Source organism: Choloepus didactylus, chromosome 10 (assembly GCF_015220235.1).
Source record: "Choloepus didactylus isolate mChoDid1 chromosome 10, mChoDid1.pri, whole genome shotgun sequence".
Taxonomy (NCBI): Eukaryota; Metazoa; Chordata; class Mammalia; order Pilosa; family Megalonychidae; genus Choloepus; species Choloepus didactylus.
Window position 1 is genome coordinate 87,210,538 of NC_051316.1, and position 23,729 is coordinate 87,234,266.

Below are 23,729 nucleotides of genomic sequence, written 5' to 3' on the forward strand. Positions count from 1 at the left end.
CCGTGCCAGGCTCAGTCCCGTGGGAGGAGGGGCTGTCAGCTCCGGGAAGGAGAAGGGAGAACTGCAGTGGCTGCTCTTATCGGAAACTCATTCTACTGATCCAGACTCCAACCATAGATAGACAGAGACCAGACACCAGAGAATCTGTGAGCAGCCAGCCCAGCAGAGAGGAGACAGGCATAGAAAAAAAAAAAAAACATCACGAAAAACTCCAAAATAAAAGCAGAGGATTTTTAGAGTTCTGGTGAACACAGAAAGGGGAAGGGCGGAGCTCAGGCCCTAAGGCGCATATGCAAATCCCGAAGAAAAGCCGATCGCTCTGCCTTGTGGACCTTTCCTTAATGGCCCTGGTTGCTTTGTCTCTTAGCATTTCAATAACCCATTAGATCTCTGAGGAGGACCCTTTTTTTTTTTTTTTAATCCTTTTTTCTTTTTCTAAAACAATTACTCTAAGAAGCCCAATACAGAAAGCTTCAAAGACTTTCAATTTGGGCACATCAAGTCAAGAGCAGAACTAAGAGAGCTCTGAGACAAAAGGCAATAATTCAGTGGCTGAGAAAATTCACTAAACACCACAACTTCCCAAGAAAAGGGGGGTGTCCGCTCACAGCCACCATCCTGGTGGACAGGAAACACTCCTGCCCATCGCCAGCCCCATAGCCCAGAGCTGCCCCAGACAACCCAGTGTGATGGAAGGGCTTCAAATAACAGGCACACACCACAAAACTGGGCGTGGACATTAGCCTTCCCTGCAACCTCAGCTGATTGTCCCAGAGTTTGGAAGGTGGAGCAGTGTGAATTAACAAAGCCCCATTCAGCCATCATTTAAGCAGACTGGGAGCCTCCCTACACAGCCCAGCAGCCCAGAACTGCCCTGAGGGGACGGCACTCACCTGTGACATAGCACAGTCATCCCTCAACAGAGGACCCGGGGTGCACAGCCTGGAAGAGGGGCCCACTTGCAAGTCTCAGGAGCCATACGCCAATACCAAGGACTTGTGGGTCAGTGGCAGAGACAAACTGTGGCAGGACTGAACTGAAGGATTAGACTATTGCACCAGCTTTAAAACTCTAGGATCACCAGGGAAATTTGATTGTTAGGGCCACCCCCCCTCCCTGACTGCCCAGAAACACGCCCCACATACAGGGCAGGCAACACCAACTACACACGCAAGCTTGGTACACCAATTGGGCCCCACAAGACTCACTCCCCCACTCACCAAAAAGGCTAAGCAGGGGAGAACTGGCTTGTGGAGAACAGGTGGCTCGTGGACGCCACCTACTGGTTAGTTAGAGAAAGTGTACTCCACGAAGCTGTAGATCTGATAAATTAGGGATAAGGACTTCAATAGGTCTACAAACCCTAAAAGAACCCTATCAAGTTCAGCAAATGCCACAAGGCCAAAAACAACAGAAAATTATAAAGCATATGAAAAAACCAGATGATATGGATAACCCAAGCCCAAGCACCCAAATCAAAAGACCAGAAGAGACACAGCACCTAGAGCAGCTACTCAAAGAACTAAAGATGAACAATGAGACCATAGTACGGGATATGAAGGAAATCAAGAAGACTCTAGAAGAGCATAAAGAAGACATTACAAGACTAAATAAAAACATGGATGATCTTATGGAAATTAAAGAAACTGTTGACCAAATTAAAAAGATTCTGGACACTCATAGTACAAGACTAGAGGAAGTTGAACAACGAATCAGTGACCTGGAAGATGACAGAATGGAAAATGAAAGCATAAAAGAAAGAATGGGGAAAAAAATTGAAAAAATCGAAACGGACCTCAGGGATATGATAGATAATATGAAACGTCCAAATATAAGACTCATTGGTGTCCCAGAAGGGGAAGAAAAGGGTAAAGGTCTAGGAAGAGTACTCAAAGAAATTGTTGGGGAAAACTTCCCAAATCTTCTAAACAACATAAATACACAAATCATAAATGCTCAGCGAACTCCAAATAGAATAAATCAAAATAAACCCACTCCAAGACATATACTGATCACACTGTCAAACACAGAAGAGAAGGAGCAAGTTCTGAAAGCAGCAAGAGAAAAGCAATTCACCACATACAAAGGAAACAGCATAAGACTAAGTAGTGACTACTCAGCAGCCACCATGAAGGCAAGAAGGCAGTGGCACGATATATTTAAAATTCTGAGTGAGAAAAATTTCCAGCCAAGAATACTTTATCCAGCAAAGCTGTCCTTCAAATTTGAGGGAGAGCTTAAATTTTTCACAGACAAACAAATGCTGAGAGAATTTGCTAACAAGAGACCTGCCCTACTGGAGATACTAAAGGGAGCCCTACAGACAGAGAAACAAAGACAGGACAGAGAGACTTGGAGAAAGGTTCAGTACTAAAGAGATTCGGTATGGGTACAATAAAGGATATCAATAGAGAGAGGGGAAAAATATGGCAAACATATACCAAAGGATAAGATGGCTGATTCAAGAAATGCCTTCACGGTTATAACGTTGAATGTAAATGGATTAAACTCCCCAATTAAAAGATATAGATTCGCTGAATGGATCAAAAAAAATGAACCATCAATATGTTGCATACAAGAGACTCATCTTAGACATAGGGACACAAAGAAACTCAAAGTGAAAGGATGGAAAAAAATATTTAATGCAAGCTACAGCCAAAAGAAAGCAGGTGTAGCAAGATTAATCTCAGATAAAATAGACTTCAAATGCAGGGATGTTTTGAGAGACAAAGAAGGCCACTACATACTAATAAAAGGGGCAATTCAGCAAGAAGAAATAACAATCGTAAATGTCTATGCACCCAATCAAGGTGCCACAAAATACATGAGAGAAACACTGGCAAAACTAAAGGAAGCAATTGATATTTCCACAATAATTGTGGGAGACTTCAACACATCACTCTCTCCCATAGATAGATCAACCAGAAAGAAGACCAATAAGGAAATTGAAAACCTAAACAATCTGATAAATGAATTAGATTTAACAGACATATACAGGACATTACATCCCAAATCACCAGGATACACATACTTTTCTAGTGCTCACGGAACTTTCTCCAGAATAGATCATATGCTGGGACATAAAACAAGCCTCAATAAATTTAAAAAGATTGAAATTATTCAAAGCACATTCTCTGACCACAATGGAATACAATTAGAAGTCAATAACCATCAGAGACTTAGAAAATTCACAAATACCTGGAGGTTAAACAACACACTCCTAAACAATCAGTGGGTTAAAGAAGAAATAGCAAGAGAAATTGCTAAATATATAGAGACGAACGAAAATGAGAACACAACATACCAAAATCTATGGGATGCAGCAAAAGCAGTGCTAAGGGGGAAATTTATAGGACTAAACGCATATATTAAAAAGGAAGAAAGAGCCAAAATCAAAGAACTAATGGATCAACTGAAGAAGCTAGAAAATGAACAGCAAACCAATCCTAAACCAAGTAGAAGAAAAGAAATAACAAGGATTAAAGCAGAAATAAATGACATAGAGAACAAAAAAACAATAGAGAGGATAAATATCACCAAAAGTTGGTTCTTTGAGAAGATCAACAAGATTGACAAGCCCCTAGCTAGACTGACAAAATCAAAAAGAGAGAAGACCCATATAAACAAAATAATGAATGAAACAGGTGACATAACTGCAGATCCTGAAGAAATTAAAAAAATTATAAGAGGATATTATGACCAACTGTATGGCAATAAACTGGACAATGTAGAAGAAATGGACAATTTCCTGGAAACATATGAACAACCTAGACTGACCAGAGAAGAAATAGAAGAACTCAACCAACCCATCACAAGCAAAGAGATCCAATCAGTCATCAAAAATCTTCCCACAAATAAATGCCCAGGGCCAGATGGCTTCACAGGGGAATTCTACCAAACTTTCCAGAAAGAACTGACACCAATCTTACTCAAACTCTTTCAAAACATTGAAGAAAATGGAACACTACCTAACTCATTTTATGAAGCTAACATCAATCTAATACCAAAACCAGGCAAAGATGCTACAAAAAAGGAAAACTACCGGCCAATCTCCCTAATGAATATAGATGCAAAAATCCTCAACAAAATACTTGCAATTCGAATCCAAAGACACATTAAAAAAATCATACACCATGACCAAGTGGGGTTCATTCCAGGCATGCAAGGATGGTTCAACATAAGAAAATCAATCAATGTATTACAACACATTAAAAATTCAAAAGGGAAAAATCAAATGATCATCTCAATAGATGCTGAAAAAGCATTTGACAAAATCCAACATCCGTTTTTGATAAAAACACTTCAAAAGGTAGGAATTGAAGGAAACTTCCTCAACATGATAAAGAGCATATATGAAAAACCCACAGCCAGCATAGTACTCAATGGTGAGAGACTGAAAGCCTTCCCTCTAAGATCAGGAACAAGACAAGGATGCCCACTGTCACCACTGTTATTCAACATTGTGCTGGAAGTGCTAGCCAGGGCAATCCGGCAAGACAAAGAAATAAAAGGCATCCAAATTGGAAAAGAAGAAGTAAAACTGTCATTGTTTGCAGACGATATGATCTTATATCTAGAAAACCCTGAGAAATCGACGATACAGCTACTAGAGCTAATAAACAAATTTAGCAAAGTAGCGAGATACAAGATTAATGCACATAAGTCAGTAATGTTTCTATATGCTAGAAATGAACAAACTGAAGAGACACTCAAGAAAAAGATACCATTTTCAATAGCAACTAAAAAAATCAAGTACCTAGGAATCAACTTAACCAAAGATGTCAAAGACCTATACAAAGAAAACTACATAACTCTACTAAAAGAAATAGAAGGGGACCTTAAAAGATGGAAAAATATTCCATGTTCATGGATAGGAAGACTAAATGTCATTAAGATGTCAATTCTACCCAAACTCATCTACAGATTCAATGCAATCCCAATCAAAATTCCAACAACCTACTTTGCAGACTTGGAAAAGCTAGTTATCAAATTTATTTGGAAAGGGAAGATGCCTCGAATTGCTAAAGACACTCTAAAAAAGAAAAACGAAGTGGGAGGACTTACACTCCCTGACTTTGAAGCTTATTATAAAGCCACAGTTGCCAAAACAGCATGGTACTGGCACAAAGATAGACATATAGATCAATGGAATCGAATTGAGAATTCAGAGATAGACCCTCAGATCTATGGCCGACTGATCTTTGATAAGGCCCCCAAAGTCACCGAACTGAGCCATAATGGTCTTTTCAACAAATGGGGCTGGGAGAGTTGGATATCCATATCCAAAAGAATGAAAGAGGACCCCTACCTCACCCCCTACACAAAAATTAACTCAAAATGGACCAAAGATCTCAATATAAAAGAAAGTACCATAAAACTCCTAGAAGATAATGTAGGAAAACATCTTCAAGACCTTGTATTAGGCGGCCACTTCCTAGACTTTACACCCAAAGCACAAGCAACAAAGGAGAAAATAGATAAATGGGAACTCCTGAAGCTTAGAAGTTTCTGCACCGCAAAGGAATTTCTCAAAAAGGTAAAGAGGCAGCCAACTCAATGGGAAAAAATTTTTGGAAACCATGTATCTGACAAAAGACTGATATCTTGCATATACAAAGAAATCCTACAACTCAATGACAATAGTACAGACAGCCCAATTATAAAATGGGCAAAAGATATGAAAAGACAGTTCTCTGAAGAGGAAATACAAATGGCCAAGAAACACATGAAAAAATGTTCAGCTTCACTAGCTATTAGAGAGATGCAAATTAAAACCACAATGAGATACCATCTAACACCGGTTAGAATGGCTGCCATTAAACAAACAGGAAACTACAAATGCTGGAGGGGATGTGGAGAAATTGGAACTCTTATTCACTGTTGGTGGGACTATATAATGGTTCAGCCACTCTGGAAGTCAGTCTGGCAGTTCCTTAGAAAACTAGATATAGAGCTACCATTCGATCCGGCGATTGCACTTCTCGGTATATACCCGGAAGATCGGAAAGCAGTGACATGAACAGATATCTGCACGCCAATGTTCATAGCAGCATTATTCACAATTGCCAAGAGATGGAAACAACCCAAATGTCCTTCAACAGATGAGTGGATAAATAAAATGTGGTATATACACACGATGGAATACTACGCGTCAGTAAGAAGGAACGATCTCTTGAAACATATGACAACATGGATGAACCTTGAAGACATAATGCTGAGTGAAATAAGCCAGGCACAAAAAGAGAAATATTATATGCTACCACTAATGTGAACTTTCAAAAATGTAAAACAGATCGTTTATAATGTAGAATGTAGGGGAACTAGCAGTAGAGAGTAATTAAGGAAGGGGGAACAATAATCCAAGAAGAACAGATAAGCTGTTTAACGTTCTGGGGATGCCCAGAAATGACTATGGTCTGTTAATTTCTGATGGATATAGTAGGAACAAGTTCACAGAAATGTTGCTATATTATGTAACTTTCTTGGGGTAAAGTAGGAACATGTTGGAAGTTAAGCAGTTATCTTAGGTTAGTTGTCTTTTTCTTACTCCCTTGTTATGGTCTCTTTGAAATGTTCTTTTACTGTATGTTTGTTTTCTTTTTAACTTTTTTTTTTCATACAGTTGATTTAAAAAAGAAGGGAAAGTTAAAAAAAAAAAAAAGAAAGAAAGAAAAACAATGAAAAAAAAATGATGTAGTGCCCCCTTGAGGAGCCTGTGGAGAATGCAGGGGTATTCGCCCACCCCACCTCCATGGTTGCTAACATGACCACGGACATAGGGGACTGGTGGTTTGATGGGTTGAGCCCTCTACCATAAGTTTTACCCTTGGGAAATGGTTGCTGCAAAGGAGAGGCTAGGCCTCCCTATATTTGTGCCTAAGAGTCTCCTCCTGAATGCCTCTTTGTTGCTCAGATGTGGCCCTCTCTCTCTGGCTAAGCCAACTTGAAAGGTGAAATCACTGCCCTCCCCCCTACGTGGGATCAGACACCCAGGGGAGTGAATCTCCCTGGCAACGTAGAATATGACTCCCGGGGAGGAATGTAGACCCGGCATCGTGGGACGGAGAACATCTTCTTGACCAAAAGGGGGATGTGAAAGGAAATGAAATAAGCTTCAGTGGCAGAGAGATTCCAAAACGAGCCGAGAGGTCACTCTGGTGGGCACTCTTACGCACACTTTAGACAACCCTTTTTAGGTTCTAAAGAATTGGGGTAGCTGGTGGTGGATACCTGAAACTATCAAACTACAACCCAGAACCCATGAATCTCGAAGACAGATGTATAAAAATGTAGCTTATGAGGGGTGACAATGGGATTGGGAAAGCCATAAGGACCACACTCCACTTTGTCTAGTTTATGGATGGATGAGTAGAAAAATAGGGGAAGGAAACAAACAGACAAAGGTACCCAGTGTTCTTTTTTACTTCAATTGCTCTTTTTCACTCTAATTATTATTCTTGTTATTTTTGTGTGTGTGCTAATGAAGGTGTCAGGGATTGATTTAGGTGATGAATGTACCACTATGTAATGGTACTGTAAACAATCAAAAGTACGATTTCTTTTGTATGACTGAGTGGTATGTGAATATATCTCAATAAAATGATTAAAAAATATAATTGTATATGTATTTATATATATTATTTATAAAAAATTATTTATAAAAAAATTTAAAAATTTTTAAAATGTATAAAAAATTTTTGCAGTACCCCTTTGCAATGGGTTCGCTGCATCTCAAACTTCATGACATTTCTGTATATTCAATTGTCTCCCTCCCATCTTTTGTGTTCCAGCATCATCACATGACCTGTAAGACCTGATGCAGAACATGTTTTCTACTCTGCACACCCATCGGGCATGCTCTTCCCTCACTCTCTGCACAGGAGGCCTTTCTGTGTCCTCAGAAGAGCTCCTCCTCATCCCTATGTCAGCATTTGCCGGGTTGATACGCCATCTCTACTTCCGCACAGCCGTAAGTTCCAAGAAATCATGGACGATGCCCCAAGTCGTCTGCACGTTGCTGGGCTAACAGAAAGTGTTCTGAAAGTTTTATTTGAATGACTGTGTGAATGTGAGTCACTGAAAGGAAAGAGGCCTAAATGTCATTCCCAGAGTCACCTCTGAGCTGTTGGACATTTGGCAGTTTCCTCCATCCATCTCACCCCAGGTGTGAAGAGTACATGACATTAGGGCTGCGAGGCCCGTCTGAGTCCAGCGTTTTCTGAGCAGCTCCACTGACAGGTAGTCGTCTCCGGGACTTCCGGCCAGCATTCCCAGACAGCTGCCACAGCACCCACAGTGTGCAAGGGAAGACACTGAGGTGTGCCTCCTCACCCATGCCTGGCCATGGAGGAATCCAGGTTGGGGTGGGGTGGCCTGTGCTCACTAGGCTTCCTCCAGCTCTGAGTTGCTGGACACCAGGACCGTATCCCCGAGATCATTCTCTTCACCTCCAGCCTGCAGTGTCCCAACCCCTCCACACAACATTCTTTGTATTCTTCTCAGTAAAGGCTCCCCAGTCTGCTGCCTCCCCACTGTGTTGCAGCCTCACTGGAAACTTCTACACCCTGACAACAGGCCATGTTTTGGCCCATCTCAAAGCCATGCCCTTCCCAGCCTGCATTGCTCTTCCCCTCACCCACCCATCCACATTAGGATCATCTTTCAGACTGTGCCCAGAGAACATGATGACATGGTTGAGGAGGATGGGACCTGAGGGGACCTGAGGGGTCTTGCTGTTGAGAGGTGTCAGTTAAGGGGACCCAAGGATGTGACCTCACTTCCTTGGAGGTAGAGCCAGTGGAACTTGGAACCCTGGTAACCAGGCACCCAGATTCCACAGACTGGCCCTGCCCAGCTCACTTAACAGGAGACGCTCGACAGAGCAACATGTCCTGTTGTTTTGGTAAGTCCCGAGGTTCTCACCTCAAGACACTGGAGGATGAGACCTGTTTCCAGCGGTGCAGACATTGGCTCAGCCCTTCTCCACGAAGCCGCTGTCCATTGGCCGGGAGGTTTTCAAAGGTAAGTCAGGGTTGGCAAAGTTCAGACAATTCAGGCAATGCCAGCATTGTCATCCTCCCTCAGCAACCTATTATCCCCCTTCCTAACACTGTGTAGAAGGCGAGAGGAGTGGGTCCATCTGGGGCAGGGTTGGGAAAACTGGTGGACCCTTCGTGTTCACACCTCAGGTCACAGGTGGCTGGTGGGAAGGCAAGTGGTGATGAGGAGGCAACCGTTATTCTACGTGTGAATCCCAGCTCCGTAAGTTATCATCTCCATTCCAAGTGGGCCGGAGGTGCATTCAGGCCCCCATCTGTGCCTGACCTGGGTCGCAGAGATAACAAGGGGTGCTCCCCTTGTGGCGATGGCCAGGTAGCCTCCCAATGCCCCTTGCGCAGCTGCTGGGCACTGTGTTTGCAGAGCTCCACGCAGGGCATCAGTGAGGAGCTGCTTGTAGGTGTCAGGTACACTGTATCTATATGCAAGGTGGAGGGGCCTCCTGACCACAGCCTGGACTGGTGGAATGTGTAAGTGAGAGCAGGAGCAGGGGCTTCTTGATTCCAGGGTCCTGAGGCAGCTGGGGCAGGCTGGAAGGTGCAGATATGACCGTTGAGCCTTCCCCAGGCATCTTTCCATGGTTTTGCCTTCTGATTCGCTGAAAGTCTCACTCCAAAAGGCATCTGGTTCTCCACCCTCACCACCCCACCAATCTGCACAACCGTGTTCATAGCCAGGTGGAGAGTAGTTTTACACACATTTGTAGTAGCATCTGAGAAGAGATAGCAAATTTTTTTCCCCCAGATTAAGCCAAGAGCTCCTTTGCACTTTCCTGCTTTTTTATTGTCAATTGTTGAACACAGGTGACCCCTGGTGTGAGAAACAAGCCCTATTCCTAAAAGGAATAAATGCTCACCGGATTGTGGAGAAGAAAAGAATTTATTCACGATCTTGCAAGAATGGGTGCCCAACCCCAATGTGGGGGGTTGGTGCCCAGAACAATAGACACAGCGGAATTTATTTCTTAACACCTAATGGCAAGTCCCTCCTGTTCCTCCAGTGGCTGGATACTCCAGAGGTTACATTCTATTGCACAAGCCTAACTAGCCCATGCAGATTTGAAATATGCAGCCTGTGCAAATTGGAAACATTTGAAATAAGTTTCCTGTATGAATTTGCAACATTTGGAAGGTTTGGAACAAATCTCCACCCCTGAGTATAATGGTTATGCCCAGGCCTCTTTAGAGCCAGTCTGGGCTAGTTTGGTAACAAGTTATGAGGCTATTTTGGGAACCTCTCCCCCGAGTCTCCACCTTGCAGAGATAGCAGATAGTGGGCTGATAAACAGGGGGACTGACTGTGGCTAGTGGGCAGATAAACAGGAGGACTGAGCATGGACTACAGTTTGTCTTTTTGACCTTCTGCCAATTCTTGAACTGCCCCACCCTGCAAGGCACACCTCTCCTGTGTGAAAGCTAAACTTAATCTCATTCTCACACTGGGGTAGTTGGCTGGAGTGTCCTTCCACACCATCTCCAAGCCTTACAGATCTTCATGCTCTCAAGGGTGGTTTGACTCAAAGGAGTGGGGCTCACTCGATCACATGATTTCCAGTGCAAATTGAACACTAATATAACATATCCCCTTGACTTTCCAAGCCAGGAGCTGTGGCCTGAGACACCTCCAGCACATTCCAGAAGGGGGGCTGCATGGACCAGTGGTTCAGCCTGTGCTGTTCTCAGCTCTTGAAGGGATTCCTTCCTGGGCCATTTCTGCAGTGCTGCAGGGAACATCTCCTGTTTGTCCTAGCAGACTGCTCGCCCTTCCCGCATTCCAGGATAGAATCCCCAGAATGGGATGGCTGGTCATACACATGCAGAGGAGATTCAATAGCCTGAGCCACTGAACTTCTGGAAGGCTGCAGTGGTTCAGTGGCCACCAACAGGTCCCTACCATGACTCCTTCCCTATGTCCGCTCAGTCTGGCTGTGAACATTCTCTTGCGTTTTGGCAAGTCTGGAGTCAGTGGGGCAAATGGGGTCACTTTGGTGATTTGATTTGCAACTCCCCCGTGAGAGCTGGAGCCCCATCCCATCGTCCAGGGGCCATTTGGGTTTGCTTTTGTCTGAGGCTTCTGTTCAGGTCCTCAGATCTGTAGAGGACATTCTCCCACTTGGATACCCCTGGCATTTGTCCCTTTGCCAGAGCAGGGATCACCATGGCTGCAGGTTCCCAGAACTCCCTTTAAGGCAAAAGACATAAGTCAGGGTGTTGCTTTGAAATCAAAGGTGTTCCCATAATCTGGGCCATCTGCGTCCACTGCCTCCAAAGTGGGGAAGGGATGAGGTGGAGCAGACCCCTTCCCTCCATGTCTGGGGCACACCCACCTCCCAGAGTGTGGAGGGATCATCCTGAGGCCCGAGCATGGATGGTTCTGCTTCTGACCTGCGGGACCTTGAGTTGCCCCTGGAGGGTCCCCCATCCCAATAATGGCAGTGTTTCCTGAGGACTCATGGGATGAAGCTTTTTCCAGGCAGTGATACAGGGAGGTTCTCCTGTGACTCATCTCCACGAATGATGGGGAGTGTCCACGACTTCATTACTCCCTCACCACAGTTCTCCTTTGGAGGCTGGGCCCTTTTTCTGCTGGAAGCCCTCCTGCCCCTCTTAATGACCAGGTCTCGGAGGGCCTGGGAGAGGCAGATCTACACCTCCCCCCAGTGCAGCTGCTGACCATCTGCTCCTTCTCTGCCCTTTCCTAGCATGCAAACACACCGGCACAGAGGAGGGTGCAGAGCAGCCTGGAGCGCACCCACAAGGAACGGGTTTTGGATAAGCTCATGAAGCTGCTGGTGCTGGCCGTGCAGGTGGGTGACCGAGTCTACGTGACCAACTTGCTAATAAATTACCGGGGCTTCCTCTCTATTGAAGAAGTCCTCGACCAGGTTTCCAAAAGGTGAGTGCCCCCCTCTTCCATCCCCTGACAGCTCTGCCACCCACGAGCTGTCTGTCTGGGGAAGGTCATTGCAGCCTCTAGCCTCAGTTTCCTCCCCTGGGAAGTGGGGTGGGAGAAGGACCAGGTTCCTGAGGTCACCATCAGGACTCAATGGGAAGGTGCTTCACTGTGCTAGGCCTCAGAAAGGGGTGTCAGTGGGGAGGGGTTGTCAACATTTAGGAATTTCCTCTCCACATGGAGAAGCTGTACCTCAAACTGACCTTTGCAAACATGTATTCCTATTCAAAGGAGGTTTGAGATCCCATCTTCATGGACCTTGTCTTCGAGGTAGCCTGGGCAGACAATGCTGGGGGCTGGCAGAGGAGCCCCAGGCCCTATCTGAGAAGGTGCAATTCGGGCCTCATTCATTCCTCAAATATGTATGAAGGGTCTACTATGTGCAGGCACTTTTTAAGGCACTTAGTCTACTTCATTGCACAAAGCTGCAAACTTGTCTGCACTTCTGGGCTTTCCTTCAGAGAGCAGCACCAGATATCATCATTAGGAGGTGCACTAAGAAAGTTACATGTGACACCTTCGTGTCCCCTCTAGATATGCAGATTACTGCAGTTTTGGTGATGGGGATGGAGGAGGCCAGGAAGGCTTCAAAAAGTGAGTGAACTCGGGGTGAGGAGAGGGGGCTCCTTCTTCACAACCCAGGATGGGGGTGGGGGGCTGGTGGCAGGAGTGACTGGGCAGAAGCCTGGGTCCCTCTCATCATTCCCACGGGAGAGCAGAAGCCAGGGCTCCATCTCCTGCAGGAGAACCGGACTCACAGTGACCCATGGGAGGGTTCCCGGGGCACTGGGTGCAGACACCTCCCTGGGTCTCATAGGCCATCCCAGCTCCACCCCAGCTCTGCTTGTCCCTGCAACACCCTCCAGCCACAGTTCCAGATCAGTGGGTGTGGTGAGAATGCAGCTCACAAATGTGCCTCCATGCTTAGTCCTGTGAGCCTAGCTGCTGGAGGGCTGGGGGGAGCTGTCCCATGCCCTCTGGGGGACAGTGACAGTGCATGAGAGTCCCTCACATGGCTCACAGAGAATGAGGCACGACCTCAGGGCATGAACTCCAGACTGAGGGGCCACCGGGACTGGGGCAGGCTAGGGCAGGGGGACAGGCTCTGTTCCTTCATCAGGCGGAGACATTCAAATTTCCTACTGTGTGCCAGGGCTGCGCCCTCTGACAGCAGACACAGCCCTCCCTGTCCTCGTGAAGGTTCTGTTCCAGGTGGAGGGGCCCAGGGGACACAGACGGAGAAGTCTGTCTTCTTGTCTGACCCAGGAACCCCGACCCGGGAGGTGGTCGTCAGAGGGCAGTGTGGCCGGAAGGGCCGTTCCCCTCACCCTGCTGCCCACCCGTCCACCCCCAGCTCCGTCTCCTGCCTCCTGCTCACCTGGCTGGAAGAGCTGCTGGCTGATTTCTGCCAGCACCCAGGCGTTCCCTGCCTCAAACAGCTGGTGGTGCTTGCACAGGTCGCCCTGCCTGGGTCTGCCCTGGAGAGGCGTGCTCAGGACCTCCTTTCTCTCCTGGAGCCCGCGGAGCCCAGTGAGACCGCGACAGAGGGTGAGGGCCCTGGGGGTGAGGGCACGTGAGTGGGTGGGGAGGGAACGGGCTGGAGCCTCACAAGGAGGAAACTCCAGAGACTGCCTTTGGGCCCCGAGTAAAAGGCAGCATCAGACCACTCACCTGGGGAACTGCAGTTTGGGAAGGATTCTTGGGGGTGGCGTGCTTGTGTGGGGCTGATGTAGAGGCCGTGCAGTCATTTCTGCCTCCGGAAAGGCCCGTAGATAGCCAGGCCTGTTGCATCTTCCTCCTCTTCCAGCTTCCGTGTCAAACCCAGAGGTGAAAACCAGCGCAGTGCCCCCTCCAGAGCCAGTTCCATCGATGGCACTGCCTCCAGCGCCACATGCAGTGGCAGAGCCGCTGCAGGCTCGAGAACTCCAGCCTCCTACTCCTGCAACGTTCGTCCCACCTCTGGAGTTGGAGGCAACTCTGAAGCCACCTGCTGTGCCACCTCCAGAGGTTGCAACATCACCGGCTGCAGCATCACTGACAGAGCTGGCAGTAGCTCTGAGGCCCCCTCTACTGCCAGAGGTCGAGGCATTTATGGCACCTGATGTGGAGCCATCCTCCTCACCAGCAGACACACCGTCGCCAGAGCTGGAGGCAGCTCCGTTGCCACCTCCAGAGGTGGTGACCTTCCCAACTGAGGAGCTGGAGCCGGTTAACTCAACACCGGTAGCCTCAGGTCCACAGCAGGAAGTGGCTCCTGTGTCACCTGTACTGCCACTTTCCCACCCAGCACCAGTGCCACCTCTGGAGGTAGCACCTGTTAACTCACCGACTGTGGTAACAGCTGCAGAGCAGGAGGAAATCCTCGTGTCACCTGCAGTGCCACTGGCAGAGCTGAATTCAGCACCAGCTCTTGCTCCACCACAAGAGCCTTCCTGCTGCTCCCCTGAGAGCCTGGAGCATGGTCTGAAGGAGGTGACGTCCCCTCTCTCTGAGGACCCTCCCAGGCTGGTGGCCGAGCAGATGACACCGATGCAGGTGGTGAGCATCTGGGCTTGCGTGGACTTGGGAGGAACTGTTCTGGCATCGGTGTCCCTGAACTGCCACTCCTTGACCTGGAGTCCAGTGATCTGGGTCCAAATCCCGGCTCCACCATTTGACAGCCTGGTGACCTCTCCACCCTCTCCTGCCCTCTCGCCACAGGGAGACCAGGTCATGCCGAGGATCCAGCACCTCCAGGCGGAATCCAGTGAGACCCACTGTCGACCCCTGGAGCAACTTGGGGCCTGTTTTGGGAACGTGGAACAGCTCAGCAAGGCCAAGTGGTAATGCCAGGGCAGAAAGTGGACAGAATTGGGGGCATCTTCCTACAGGCCAGGTCCAGAGAGCCTGTGGCCCTGACTCTGGGTTCTATCAGACCTGTGGCCAAGGGACCCCTGGGGCACCCAGACTCCTGATCAGACTGTGGGAGGGAGCCCTGAGCTGTGGCTTCTGGTAGCCTCACAGCAGCCATTTGCCCTGTAGCGACCACTGGTCTTGTGAGCTGGAGCCCCCAGCCCTGTTGGCCAGCAACACACCCCAGGCCCCAGACCTCCCAGGGGACCTCATGCCTGGGAGAACTCAGTGTGTTCCCAATCCAGGGATGCCTCAGGGCTCAGTGTCCCTTTGGGCTAAGGATGGGCTCAGGGTGTTGACTGCTTAGTATTGGGACCCTCTCCACACCTGAGCAGGCCTGAGACAGTATCGAGTCCACCATCATTCTGGTCCTTGGTGTCCCTCAATGAAAATAGGAGATGTTGAATGAATTCTCTGGTTGGTTGAGCCCAGAGTGCAAGGGGAGCATGAGGGTGTAGACTGTGTCCCTGGCAACAGCCCAGGTAAGCCGCCCTTCCTTTCAGCTCTCAGGAACCCAGTGCTGAGCCCAGCACTAGTGGCAACACAGAGTCCAGTGCCCGGCTCCACAGTGGCCCCGACCTCAGCAGTGGGGATGCAGCTACCTCATTCCCTGGACACGTGGCTGACGCCTCAAAGCCAGATCTCGAGATAGGCATGGCCCTTGTCACCGAATGCCCTGATGGCCAGGGGAAGCAGGTGCCTGCCCACTCCTCCTCCCTGGAGGCCCTTCCCCATGTCCCCCTAAACAAGTGGTCAAGGGGTCCCCAGTAGGAAACAGAGCTCCTAGAAGCCCCACTGGAGCCTGCCATTTGCCAGAGGTGTCCTGCAGGCTCCAGGGTTGCTTCTGACCTTGCTGTCCCCCCACAGGTTGGGGAGTCGACCTTCCCGTCATCCCCGGAGTCACCCGGTGTCACCTCAACATCCAGTGGCACCACCTCCTCCTCGGCCCACCCCATACCCAGGGCCCCACTGAGAACCCAGATACCCTTTGAATTCCTGCCAATTTATAACAAGATGGTGGACGACAAATGCATCGTGCGAGTCAGAGTGGACATGGACAACGGAAATGTTTACAAAAGCATGATGGTGAGCCGGGTGGGCAGCTGTGCGTGGGGGCCCCTCACTCGTTCAGACAGTGGATGTGGAATAACTGACATGTTCCCTCCCTGCCCTCCTGGTGTCCACAAGCTAGCGGGTTGGGAGGGACAGAGACACAAGCAGATCCCGAAGGAGCACAGGCGGGTGTTCAGTGGCAGTCAGGGCTGAGGGTGGTGGACGTGGGTTTGAGGCTTCACCTTGAGATTGCACAGCCTGGGACGACCTCAGTGAGGCAGGCCCTGAGGGTGGGGAGAGAGGGGACAGCCTGGAAATATCCAGGCTTGAAGCATGTCTGTCCCAACTTAGGAGCAGTCAGGAGGCCAGAGGTGAAGGAACAGGGGTCAGGGGGCATGACTGAGGTCAGGAGGCCCCAGGGGCTGGGTCACATCAGGCCCCAAGTGGTGCAGACCCTGGGAAGCCAGTTAGGGGCTGCTGCTGCCCCCCAGGAAGGGAGAGGAGGGGCTGCCCCAGGGCAGTGGCCGTGAGGGGACCAGACCCTGGATAGATTTGCTGCTTGAGACACCTGAGCCCCCACCCACACAGGGTGGCTGAGTTGCCATGTTACACACGTGCCTTTCTCTACTTCCCTTGTCACCTGGGACTCGGGTGGTTGTAACTAAGCTGTCACTTGTGTGACTCTTTGTCTGAGTCTGGTTGGTGCCCAGGCACTCGGGGTGAGGCCGCTGGGGTGTGTCCCCTGAACCAGCACAGGCCTGGTGTGTGGTAGCCCTGTGGGTGTCCAGCTCCCCCTCCTCACTGACACCCAGGCTTGGACTAGATGTCTTTCTCGGAGGTCACTAACATTGTGATCCTGGAGGGGCCTGTTCAGGAGGGCTGGTCCTGGAGTGCAAAGAGTAGCTCAGTGTGGTGGGAGGAGCTCACAGAGAGTGTCCACATCCATCTCCAGCACCATCCTCTATGGAGGCCTCTGTCCCTGGGGCCCTTGAGGTGGAGGAACTGTGAGACTGAAGACCTAGAGGGAAGGGGCTCTGTCCTGGGGAGGGAGCTGTAAGACAGATGTGTATTTCTTGAAGGTGATGGGGAAGAAATAATTGGAAAACACACCCTCATTTCCTGGAGGTGGCTCAGGGGAGCAGAGAAAAGCAGTGGGGCCCCTGTCCACCCAGGCTGACTGGAAGCTCAGAGCCCTGTGTTCCCTGGGGAGACAGCTCCAGAGGGACCCCGGCCACTGCCCTTGTGGGAGTTGGCTCCACAGTCTGAGCCCTGATGGCCTGTCCCCCCGACATACCCCAGCTGACCTGCCAAGACAGGACACGGGCCTTTATCCGCAAAGCCCTGGAGAAGCATCTCCTGGAGGAAGAAGATCCAGAGGACTACATGCTGGTGCAAATTGTTTCACCGAAGAGAAGTAAGTCAGGCGGCTCTTGAAGAAGTCCTCTGTGAGGGGGCGGCCTCCGCACCCCACTCCCAGCCACCGGGACCCAGGCCCTCTGCCCAGAAAACCCATGAAAAGGGAAGTGGTCAGCATCTTGGTGCCCTCGGTGCCTGCAGCGACTGCTCCTGCCGGCTCCTCCTCCCGGACATCTGTCCTCCCTGGATGTGTCCGGACAGTGGGGGTCCTAGGGGAAAGCTGTCATCAGTGAGATCCAAGAGAAAGGCCTCCCTCCTTGGCTCAGTGGACATCAAGCCACGTTCACATTCTCCACTTTGAGGGACCCTCTAGCCAGCATGGGATCAGTTGTGCATCCCAAAGAAACAAGAGGCTGTGCACACCAATTTCAAATATGAAATATTGTAATGACAAAAGAGAACAAACTCCCCTTGATCCCCTTCAGAGGCTCCAGGAATCCACCGAGTCCCCACAGCAGTGACTGAGAGCCGGGCAGCCTGGGGGTCTGGGTCCATGGGGCAGTTACACCCCCGTGCCTGTTTCTCATCCCCAACGGGAGAGGAAACCACTCCGTTTGAGAGCACATAGTCTATTCACACACCATAAAGGGTAACTGTATTTCCTTTTTGGTGAGCTGGTCACACATTCTCAGCCATTAGCCCAGGGAAAGTTTTCTGACACCCTGGAGGTGGTTTCCTAAATCCTCTCTCATCTTCCAGCACCACTGTGGTGAGATAGGCAGGGTGGGTGGGACCCCGAGTTTCAGAAAAGGAGGAGTGAGCCCTAGAGAGGATGAGGACGTAGAGAAGGAGCCACACAATGGAACCTGGAGCAGTGAGTCCGACCCAGCCTTGTGTCCCAGCAGGCTCTAGGCCAGAGCAGACAGGTGGAAAAGAGGTTCAGAGAGGAAGTCAGTGCTGGCTTAAGGTTCCCTGGGCTTGAAGGCCCCCTGGTCCCCTGCTCAGGAGGCCGGAGCTTGGCCTGCCCCTCCTTCATCCTCTGTCACCTTGCCCCGAGGAGTGTGGGATTCAGGAGAGATGTCTGCATTCTAGAAGGCTTCCTCCAGCTCCAAGATGCCCAGCAGGGAAGATGTCTAGGATTGGGGAGTGAGGTGTCCAGGTGGGGGAGCCTTTGACAGCTCTCACCTGAGGTTGACCCTGGTAAAGACAGAGTCCCCTTTTCACAAGATTTGTTGGTTCAGTGCTTCTTGACTTTTGCCTTTGGGCAAGTGTCGTTCAGAGGGGTCCTTGGTGGTCTTAGACCTGGATACTGGGACTCACGTCTCTCGCACAGGCCTCCCCTTGTGGGGTGTACAGTGGGTGGAGGTGACCACCTGTGTTTCCCTCTCCTCCAGGGATGAAGATTCCAGATAGGGTGAATCTCTTGTATGCCATGGACCCTTCAGGCAATTATGATTTGCTGCTGACTAAGAAAACCTCCGCCAAGGGGAAGAAAGGGAAAAAGGGTGGCCTGTTCACCCTTTTTCAACGGAAGAAGAAGTGAAGCCGCTTCTCACTGGCCCTGACAGCTGCCAGCCTCAGGGTCATCTTCCCACGTGTAGCTGGTTGGGTGACATCGCCGTGCCAGGTGGGCACTTCCCTCCCCACCAGCCTGCTGAGCCCTCCCTGCCCTGACCCTTGTTTCAGCCCTGAACCTCTCCTCCTGCTGGCATCTCCCTGCCCCTTGACAGCCTGACCCAGACTCCTGTGGACCACTCACTGCCCTCTCCTCGGGCCATGGGTCCCCACACACGACCTTCCCTGGGGTTCCTGCCCTGCCTCACCCCACTGCAGTGTTCCTCAGGCTGCACCAAACATAGTATCATCAGGACCTCCCCGGAGTGAGGCTTCTCCACCCACCCATCCCAGGCCCTCATCCCAGGGATTGGAGAGGCCTCTTCACTCTGTAAGGCTTTACCCATTGATGGAGGAAGCACCCAGCTGGGTGCCACAGACCTTAAATCTGAAGCTATGCAAGGGCCATGCATCACTGCTTCCTGGGGTGTATGAGACCCCTGGAGATGGAGGTAGTGGGAGGGCATATTGGGGAGGATTAGTCAATTATTGAACTTTGGTATATTGGGCAGAAAATATATACCTATTGGAGAGAGGTGGTTTTTTTTTTTTTTTTTTGTATATAGGAAATGTTAGGCTTTAATATTATATTAAATCTTCTTTTCTTCAAACTTCAGAGTTGAGGGTTGGTTCTTTCATGTTCTGTGTTAAGATGAATGAGATACTGGCTCTCACCTGATCATTCAAATAAGAAGTCATGCAGGGTTGTCAGTTTATTGTGAGGGAATGTAGAAGGGCCAGTGAACATTCCGTGGCTTTCTGAAGGATGCACACAAGCCCCTTCTTCCCAGAGCAAATGCCACAGCAAATGTCCGTTTCGGTGTCAGTCACCTGGCTGGAAGCCGACTCTGACCATCTGAATTCCCTGGGACTAGAGGTTGAAGGACCTTCCCGATGGCACAGCCACCACCTCAGAAATGTGGGCATCTTTCAAAGTAGCATTTGCAAGGACCTCAGTTCCCGCCCAGGTCCTTCTTAGGATTGCAACTACATGAGACATGAGAAAAGCAAAACTCCAGAGACAGTAAACATATCCGAGGTTGTCACGAGTATGGGGTCTGGTCAGGATAAACAGGTGGAGCTCAGGACATTTTTAGGGCAGTGAAAGTATTCTGGATGCTTCTGTGTTGCTGAAAGCATGACGTCATGCATCTGTCAAACCACAGAGCTGTGCAGGCAAAGAGTGACCCATAAGGTGCACCATGGGTTTCCTTTACTAAAGATGTCTCCACACTGGTTTGTTAATAAAAGATATTAATGGAAGGTGGAATTGGGGTGGGGAAAGGTTATATGGGAATTCTATACTTTCTCTGCAATTCTTTGTCTTGTAAAGTTAGAATAGCTTTATAAAGAAGTTTATTATTTAAAACACACCCAAAAACCTTCCTCGAGATTGAATTCCAATCCTTCCATTTGATGGGGAAATTGAGGCTTACTGGGGATAGGTGCTACAGGAGCTGGAAGGTAAATATTTTCTCCTGTGTAAACCTTGCTTCCATCCCTTCTTTCCCTCTCCCCTTGCTCTCTGGGAACAGTACAGGAAGTATCCGAGGGCCCTGCCCTGCCTCAGAAAGGAGGGAGTATTCACTGAATCAGAAGGCACCTGCAGTGCGGGGCAGATAACTCTGGAAGGACTCTGCCCCGGGTCCCTGAGGGAGGGGGTGGTTTTGTACAAAGCCCCTGTGCACATGCACCAAAGGGTCCCATTCAGTTCCTGAGCACTGTAAGTGGGCCTTGTGGGCCTTTACGGTTTGGCTCAATGTCTTTTTCGTTCTCCTCATATATCCTCTCAGTGTAAACTGTTGCACACTGAAGAGTCCTACTTGTAGTGTATGTGCTGCGCTGGACCAGGTCTCCTGAATGTAGGCTTCCTCCATCCCTGTTTGCAGGACTAGTCCGTGTCTTCCACAGGCATTCTTTTTTTAAAAAAAATCCAGTTGTATTGAGATATATTCAACTACCATGCAATCATCCACGTTGTTCGGTCAACTGTTCACAGTAACCATCTTATAGTTGTGCATTCATCACCCCAATCTATTTTTGAACATTTTTCTTACACCAGAAAGCATCAGAATCAGAATAAAAAATAAAAATGAAAAAGAACACCCAAATCACCCCCCGATCCCACCCTATTTTTCACTTAGGTTTCGTCCCTGTTTTTCTACTCATCTATCCATATACTGGATAAAGGGAGTGCGATCCACAGGGTTTTCACGATCACACTGTCACCTCTTGTAAGCTATATTGTTACACAATCATCTTCAAGAGTCAAGGCTACTGGGTTGGAGTTTGGTAGTTTCAGGTATTTACTTCTAGCTATTGCAATATATTAAAACCTAAAATGTGTTATCTATATAGTGCATAAGAATATCCACCAGAGTGACCTCTCGACTCCATTTGGAATCTCTCTGTCACTGAAACTTTATTTTGTTATATTGCATCCCCCTTTTGGTCAAGAAGATATTCTCAATCCCAAGATGCTGGGTTCAGATTCATCCCTGGGAGTAATATCCCATGTAGGGGGAAGGGCAGTGAGATCACCCGCAAAGGTGGCTTAGTTAAGAGAGAGGGCCACATCTGAGCAACAGAGAAGCACTCAGGGAGAGACTGTTAGGCACCGTTATAAGCAGGTTTAGCCTCTCCTCACAGCAACAAGCTTCATAGGGGCCAGTGCCAAGACAGAGAGCTCAGCACATCAAGCCATCAGTCCCCAATGTTTGTGAGAACATCAGCAACAATCCAGGTGAGGAAATCCAACACCTCTACATTCTCTCCCAGCTCTTCCAGGGGCCCTGAATATATATTTTTATTCTCCACCCAAATTACTTTAGGATGTGTTGCTATTTCATTCTAATGTATACAGACCTACCATAGCTCACTTTCTAGTCAAAGCTCCATGTAATTGTAGTGTTTGAACAAAGTGACTGTAGAAGTTATATTGTTTAAAAATATAGATCGTACTCCAAATAAACATCTCTTCCCTTAGTCTCACATGGAAGTCGAAGTTTGAATATAGTTTCAACCTTTACCCTTTGGCCCGATTTGATCTAGTCTTAACCAGATCTGCTTTATTCATATCTCTGATTGAAGTCTGGGCTCTATTTCAGCTTTTTAACGGTTGCTGTATGCGTTAACACTGATATTCATATCTGCTGAGCTCTAGCTCTGAGTTTCAGGTGTAACACAGATACCCAATGTTCCAGAGAACAATCAGGTTATACATTAAGGGGTCAACATCTCGGAGTTTGGAGATAGCCATTACAATTCAGGAATAGATTTGACTGTTGTAAGAGCTTACAATCTAGAGACCATTACAATAATCATTTCCCTGTTAGGCTGTGCTCTAAGATTCAGTTCTGAGTTTACACATTGTAGTTACCACAGGCATTCTTTTGACCCTGAAACATGGGTGGTAAAACCCTAGAATTTGAGACTGAATTGGAGACAATTCCCTCAGCAGCACAGTTGCATGTGCAGGGAATGAATGAATGATGGAATGATTGAAGGAATGAATGAGTCAATGAATGTTAGAGGTAAATGATCTGTATCTTTGTTTCCACAGAAATGGCTTTGATTATACAGTAACTTACCTGAATAGTTGTTGGTCTTCACTATATAAGTGTTTAATAACAACTGTAATTCTGAGATGTGTTTGTTCTCAAAAATTTCAAGGAGTGTATTTATACAGTTACTTGTAACTATGTGGCTAGCATTTTTTTTTTAAGAGAAAGAATTTTAATCAACAGGTTAACAAATTTATGTAACTATGTTGTACATAATATATGCAACATTAAATTCTAGGTAATACATGAATTGTTTTCTCTATGTGGGAATACCTCCCCTTGAGCAAACCTGATAATATGACGGTTTTGACTGATCAGTGTGAGGAAGCTTTGACATAAGACTAGTTTTGTATAGCACACTCCCAGGGTATGTTTAAAACAGAGTTTGATCTTTTAAAATTGATTTGCACATAATTTTAGGGAGATTATGTATTGGTTAAAATGAGGTATTATCTGTGCTGTAGTTCTATAAGCACACACTTCAGTTTCTGATAAAGGAAGCTTTACTCTATGTAGTAATAAAATTTCATTTATGAAAAAATAATTTAATTCCTGAGGCATGCATCTTGAGGGGATGCACACAGTGTAGTGTGTGTGATAGATGCACCACACAGCATACCACAAACGGACGCAGTTCCCAGTTATACAGTTCCCTCCGTTACAAAATGTGTCTAACCCCAACACCCTGAGGAAGTAGGTATGCGGCATAGCCCTCCACATCTACGGGTATGTGTATATGTGCAGGGATGGGTATGCTGGCATGGCGGCACAGCCTCTCTTTGTGGTAGGATATCTGCTCCTGGGCCAGTTTGGCTTCACACCTGGAGCTGGCTCTTGGCTGGTGTTTGTGCTTCTCTTTGGAGAGCATCCTACCGTAAAACCTGGCTTCTTGCTCTGTGCAAAGAAGATACAAAAGTCTGAATTCACTTTATGATGCAATTTTGAAAGTTAAAGTTAGAGCTGGGGTAGGTTTTGCAATGAATTAGTGAGAAACATTTGCATCCCCACCCCACCCTTATACCAAAGTAGCTGAGCTGACATTGTCTACTGTTGGGCAAAGATGAATGAAGCTTTTCACCCTAGTCAGTCAGATAGCCAAAGAAAGGTTCATGGGCAGCACTGTAAATGCACCCAGAAGCCGAGGGACTACATTTTTTTTTTTAATCTTCATTTTATTGAGATATATTCACATACCATGCAGTCATACAAAACAAATCGTACATTCGATTGTTCACAGTACCA

At 48.0% G+C, this 23,729-nt stretch overlaps 1 protein-coding gene across 6 annotated transcripts in view; it reads left to right on the forward strand.

The window, feature by feature from the left end:
• Positions 1-19,460, forward strand: part of LOC119504648 (ral guanine nucleotide dissociation stimulator-like) — a 69,537-nt gene extending 50,077 nt beyond the window's left edge. The window contains exons 10-19 of one of the 6 annotated variants that reach the window (XM_037796989.1): positions 7,791-7,969; positions 8,908-9,021; positions 12,544-12,603; positions 13,364-13,557; positions 13,817-14,547; positions 14,710-14,831; positions 15,405-15,597; positions 15,769-15,987; positions 17,254-17,368; positions 18,705-19,460. In XM_037796989.1, coding sequence (XP_037652917.1) covers positions 8,939-9,021; positions 12,544-12,603; positions 13,364-13,557; positions 13,817-14,547; positions 14,710-14,831; positions 15,405-15,597; positions 15,769-15,987; positions 17,254-17,368; positions 18,705-18,853 — 1,866 coding nt within the window. In that variant the 5' untranslated portion in view covers positions 7,791-7,969; positions 8,908-8,938 and the 3' untranslated portion in view covers positions 18,854-19,460. The other 5 variants (XM_037796987.1, XM_037796986.1, XM_037796985.1 and 2 more) reach the window with 5 other exon arrangements.
• Positions 19,461-23,729: the final 4,269 nt, after the last annotated feature.